The sequence below is a fragment of the Tachysurus fulvidraco genome, chromosome 4 (genome assembly GCF_022655615.1).
Source record: "Tachysurus fulvidraco isolate hzauxx_2018 chromosome 4, HZAU_PFXX_2.0, whole genome shotgun sequence".
Classification (NCBI taxonomy): Eukaryota; Metazoa; Chordata; class Actinopteri; order Siluriformes; family Bagridae; genus Tachysurus; species Tachysurus fulvidraco.
In genome coordinates this window covers 2,013,169-2,019,256 of record NC_062521.1, presented here as the reverse complement: position 1 = coordinate 2,019,256, position 6,088 = coordinate 2,013,169, and the positions used below count along the sequence as shown (strand labels likewise).

Here is a 6,088-nt window from a genome sequence, read left to right as displayed (position 1 = left end):
ATCATTTCTGCTGTGCTACAAATGGAAATCATCAGCATCTTCATGTTTAAAGTAATGCATAATTATTAAGTCATTTTAATATCTATGAATAATGTAATATCTATGAATAATTCTTCTTTTTTATTTTTTACATTTAGAAAATATGAATAAATAAAAATGTCATCAAGTGCATTGACTAAAAAATGTCTAAAAATTATTTTTGGAAATAAAAAAGGTAAAATGTAAAAAGCCTTGTTATGTGCAGGTTGTTTTTATAAATTTTTATAATAATTCTGTAATATGGAAAAGAAATATCATAAATGTGCAATAGAAATGATTTTTTTTTTACTCACAATCATATGTAATAAGCAATAGCATTAGTTGAAACAGTGTTTTAAAAGCTAAAAAATAAATAGTCTATAATGAAGAATAATGTAATATTCTTTTCACTTAATGCACACAGTAATGACATTTATGTTTTATTTCTATTGTAATGCACTGTAATGAATAGTCACTCGCTTGCTATCATGAGGATATACGTTATCAGGAATTATTTCGAGCATGTTATCGGGAATAAATCAGTTTATAAAGAAACCTAAGCCCAGTCCCTAAGATTTAGAGTGATAAAAAGTTTACAAGGTCCTCTTTATGAAAACCACCACTTGTAGAGGTCTTTTGCAGCTCTATAGTCTTTGTACCTTCCAATATATTCACAGGCATGACAGATGTATATGATGAACTCTTGATAAGGAAAGATTAGATGGGGTGTCGCTGTTACGTGTTTTCTCCAGTCAAAATAGCGCTTGTACGCTTCATCGTCTTTGTCCAGCTGAAGCAGATATTTAGCCAGTGATGCAGCATCAGGGAAGTCGCTGATGTGAATGAAGGCATTACTCGGAGTAAACTGCTCGTAATTTTCTCTCGGTGGCCCCAAGACGACTGGAACTGTCCCAGCTGAAAGAGGACCATTTATTTTCTCCGTGATGTAGTCTATGTGGATGGAGTTCTCAAAAGAGAGGTAGAACTTACAGCTAGCCATCGTGGAGTAGTAGTCTTCATCTTTCAAGCGTGTGCCAACCATTCCTCCAAAAATAGTCACATTGATGTGGTTCTTTAACTCGTCGTAGTACTTCATCCTGGTCCCTACTCCAGTATAGAGGGCCATGTTGGACACGAACCAACACAGGAGCTTGTCCTTCTTTGGGATCACAAAGTCTTTGTTTGGCTTCTTGCTGACCGTGAGATCATACCTCACAGAAATGTCGGCATCCTGTCTGTAGCTCAGTGTGAGGTTGAAAAGCTTCTCCAAACCGGGAATCCTCCCCGTGTTGGTCGGCGATTCGACGTGAAGCCAGATCCATTTTTGAAACGGAGGCCGAGGAGAAGGCGGAAGGTTGGACAGGTCCCCTTTGGTACCTTTGTGGAAAACGAGGACTGCATCTGATTGGTTATAAAGGTTTCTGTCATCGGTCAATTGGCAGCCGTCAATGTTGTACATGGCTTTACAGTCTTTAAAGTCCCACCGCTTTTCCATAGGCCACCTCCACAGCAGCAGGATGGGTTTTTCCTCCTGTTGACCTGGAGTGGTAACGGGATTAAGGGTGTTTGCATTATTGTAAGATTGATAATAAGGAATGGGTTCCGGTGCACATGTACGTGTGGAATACTGAATGTACACCAAGCAAGAGAAGAGTCCCGCAAGCCAGCAAGTGACTATCAGGCAAAACTGTTGTAATTTTGATGTAGATATCATCATCATCCCAGGCCACTGGAAAGAAAAACAGACAGAATAAAAGAACATGGGTACTTTCTTGGGCATAGGATCTTTCAAGAGTCAGAATTGGGGAACCAGAAGAAAAGGCCACAAACCTGGTTGTAGAAGTGTACCAAATTTCAAGGGAAGAGATAATGGTGCACCAATAGTCTAATGGACAGATGGTTCCAATACTTTTATAGGTCTTTTGAAATGAAAAGACATTACAGACTTAATATCTCACTAAAATAGATGCACTTTTGATCTAGATGAACTTTCTGAAAAAGATTCTTAGGTTATCCAATTATGGCATTGTGATAGCGCTCAACCAGATAATGTCGTGTCAGTGAGAGCTGGCAACGTAAGTAACAGTGAATAAAAGTGGGCATGTTGATAAAATGTCACAAACTTGAGAAGAGTTGAACTTTATGGGTGTAGGACTTTTTTTTAGCATATTTAGGAGTAAAATCGACTGACCATTTGCTTTCAGGTCTCTTGCTATTGTTTTATTATCGCCTCTATATAATAGTACAAAAAAATAAAAGAAGAAATCGAAACCTCATCCAGAAAGGCAAATTGAAGCACAAAAATATGAAAAACTAAAAAAAAAAAAAACTAAAAAAAAAAAAAAAAAAACTCTATTATATATTCATACAAATCACAAGATAATAAATCAGAATGACAAAAGCGATGAACATTGCAAATTTTCTCTTCAATCTACTTCATTTAGTTTTTTTTTTTTTATATAAATTTTTTTTTTTTATGTTTTTTTAAATGTCTTTTAACACATGGCTCAGGAAATACTTCATAGTACTTAGTTGTATTATTACAAATAGTAGACTCATGTCAAGCTGTACAATAACTGTTCTTTATTTATTTAAACAGATTAACTAATGTTACAGGTTCACAAAGAATGTTTGAGACAAGAAATGGATTCCTGCGGGTAAAGGTAAAGTGTGACTTAAACGTGTTGCATCACGCATCTTTGTGCTGTAGAAACGTCACAATGATCCACTACATAAACCAGATAGCTAACAGTAAACCTCAAAATCTATCAGCTCAGATAACTTGTAACATCAAATAAGAGGTGTCAAATAAAAGGTATTAATTTATCTGATTTTACAATAAAAAAATTTGATTTCCACATGATTCAACAAAACAACATGAAACACAACCGACTCAGTTCATCTAGAAATTATCTAATAATTCACAGTTTATACTCATTAGAAACAAATAAACAGTGTTTATTAATTAATTTGTTAATTTGTTTATCTATGTTATTTCTCTTTCAACAAAAACTTAAAAAAACTCAAGCTGGCGAAGGAACGATGTGTATACAGTAGCTGATACAACCCACAACTACTGCGTATTCATTGTAGCTATAAATAGGTAAATGCAGACTACAATGACATGCACAAAACTTAGAAAAGGACACCTCGGGTTTGTTTGGGCATCAAAGCGCTGACTTTATTCTCTTATTACAACAACAGAAAGAAAAAAAATACAGAAGTTTGAACATACAACTATAACAGGTGCTTGTTATAAGGACACATTTTAAGTTATTAATATAGCTGTATCTGTAAACGGTTCAATACTATTACATGAATAGTGTAATCAGCATTGTGAAAATCCCTTACATCAAGACAATCCTTATTCCTTATCCTTTAAGTACATAAATATCTAAATATTTCCAGTTATGTAAATATATATGGTTTTTGATTACTATACCGTAGTCAATGGTAGCTCTATGAAGTTCAGGAGGTTTCTGATTTCTGGGCTTCTGCAACTCTTCAGCAATGTAGAACTGTCTGTTAATGACTGAGTAAATCATATATTAATCATCTGCTAGAAAGACAAACAACTCCCCACCCCACCCTAACTGATTTCATTAGCTACACCTATTGCAGCCTCTTGGGCCCAATACACAGAATATAGAATAGACAAAGACATGAAAGACATGCATCGGTATCTGTGTAAATGCATCTATGACTCAGATGTAAATCTAGATTCAGGAAGCAATCTTCAACGGCAGTAACTTTCTGATCTGTTTTAACCCTCTGAGGTCTAAGGGTATTTTTAGGGCCTGGAGAAGTTTTGTCATACCCTGACATTTGTGCTTTTTTCAGTTGCTTATAAAGATATAAATGGCTAAAGTCTAATATCTTTGTAATCAGCACAAACTGGACTACAATAATATGTGAGCAGCATGTATGAACATGAGTGTGTTTTCGAGAAAACAATGTTTATGCGTGGTTAGTGAAAAATTAAACATTTTAAATCACTTGAATAAGGCCATAAAACACATACAGAACATTGGTTCACAGGACTTTTGAGAACTGGATATTTTGAGAATTAGAGTTTTTGCTTCAAAATTATGTGAAAATGATCTTGTTTACTCGCTCACAGAAAACAATATATTGATTTAAATTTTCGAAGACACTTTTTGTTTATAAAGGGCATATGCGAGTAAGCGTCAAGTATCATGCATATTAATGTAATTCACACCTGTGAAGACAAAGGCCCATATAATGAGCTGCATAATGAGCCTTTCAGGCAGGTGTGTGACTGTGAGAGGAGATACAGGGAAGAATGTGAGGACAAAATAAATGTGTATATTTTTTGTTTGTAGTTTTTTAGAATATTTAACCATCACACAAAATAACTTTAGACGTTAGTAATAACACAGAAGACACAATCAGGGTAAAGCTGTGCAAGATAAAAAAAAGGGTGTAAGGTTTGTAGAAGCCCACTAAGCTACTCTGTCACATAGTACCCAGAATTGAACAGTTACAGTATACTGTACATCTTTGTGCCACTCTAGGAAACAGTTCCTTTTCAGCTGAACACACAAGTGAACATCACATGCCTGGCATTTCCAGGGAGTGTCCTGCCTCTTACCATGCTTTGCTTTGCAAAGCACACATCTCTGGCGACCAGTAGTGGCTATAGGCTGACATTTTTTCGGGATTACCACGGTTTACGGGAATCCCATGGGAATCCCGTGGGATGGGAATCAAAATCACTATTAATCACGTGACTGGAACGGGACAGGAAAAAATGTCAGCGGGAGTGGGCGGGACCGGGAATACACAAATATACCTTTGATATAAATAAAAATATAATCTGTTTGCTTCGGTATGGCTGGTTAAATGAATGATGTTCTCCATACACCCGTGCTCCACACAAATAATATAAGCGAAGGCATCTTCCACATGCACTCTCTAGAAGCCGCGAAAATTAAAAATGGAGTCGGAAAAAACTCACGGGAGTGGGAGGGAATGGGAGTCATTCTTTTGGGATTGGGACAGGATGGGATTGTCCCCATTTTTTATTTTATTTTTTGCGGTATTGGGATGGGACAAGAATTTTTTTTTGGGAGTGGGACTTTTTGGTAGTTTGAAAATCCACTCCCGTGTCACCTTCTAGTAGTGGCATCTGAGGCCTGCTCAGCTCCTGGAAAAGGCACATGGTCAACACTGGTCCGTTTTGGTGGTATTTTCTGTGACACACAGAGCTCTGCAATTAGTTCTTCCATAAACTCTTTGTGTCTCATGGTGCCATAAAGCTCTTTGTGTACAATAAAAGCATTGGTGGCAGCAATGTCCAATAAGTGTAGAAATAGCTTTCTGTACCACTTCATTGTTTTGTGCTGTGTGCTGTAATACTGTAACAGCCGATCAGCCGTGCAACAGCTGTGTAGCGTGCCATAATGCAAACGCGCAAAAGCATTCTATGATTAAGATTGACGTTTTATGCCATTTCTCAGGGGGGGTGTACGTGGTTACCTGAATCACCTCAGTTCATTTCCATATGAACAGCGTGCTCAGAGGGAGGCCGGAACACATTAGCTATAATTAGGAGCAGGAAACAGGAGAAACCGGACCACTCCTTACTTTCTTACGGATTACATAAAAATAGATTATTTGTTTTAGACTTGAATTTGATTATTTAAAAGTAGACATTTCAAGCTTTCTATCCATATATTTATTTTGCCTTTGAGGCAAGTATTCGCTGAGATTCGGGTTGTTTTATTTATGTGTCTTTGAAGAGTGGTGACCAAGACCGAGATGGCAGAGAACGCACTCTGTTTATTTTCTTTATTCTACAAAAGCACAGTGTTTTCTTGTTATTATGTGTGTATACAAATAAATGTAGACCCTTTACAGATTCGATTGATGTATTGCTCTTATCTGTAGGGTCAAAACTGAAAGTTATCAGGAGATTATGCCACAACGGAGTACAAATACTTAGTTACCGTACTTAAGTAGAAATTTTACGTATCTGTTCTTTACTTCGCTATTTAAATTTATGTCAACTTTCACTTTTACTCCACTACATTTCCTAGATAAAATGTAT

At 36.4% G+C, this 6,088-nt stretch overlaps 1 protein-coding gene across 2 annotated transcripts; it reads right to left on the bottom strand.

Moving 5' to 3' along the window:
* Positions 1 to 222: 222 nt before the first annotated feature.
* On the bottom strand, positions 223 to 3,614 carry LOC113656770 (4-galactosyl-N-acetylglucosaminide 3-alpha-L-fucosyltransferase 9-like). Of its 2 annotated transcripts, none has more exons than XM_027168173.2 (2): positions 3,461 to 3,614; positions 223 to 1,557 (listed from the first exon to the last, which is right to left on the bottom strand). In XM_027168173.2, the coding sequence occupies exons 1-2, from the start codon at positions 3,561 to 3,563 to the stop codon at positions 626 to 628; spliced, it is 1,035 nt and encodes a 344-aa protein (XP_027023974.1). In that variant the 5' UTR covers positions 3,564 to 3,614; the 3' UTR covers positions 223 to 625. The 2 variants fall into 2 exon arrangements, with proteins under 2 accessions (XP_027023974.1, XP_027023965.1); XM_027168164.2 differs by having other exon boundaries at positions 224 to 1,747; positions 3,461 to 3,549.
* Positions 3,615 to 6,088: the final 2,474 nt, after the last annotated feature.

Excerpts from the sequence above, each read along its gene's own strand:
- LOC113656770 (XM_027168164.2), bottom strand. The coding sequence starts at position 1,738 with ATGATGATGATATCTACATCAAAATTACAACAGTTTTGCCTGATAGTC.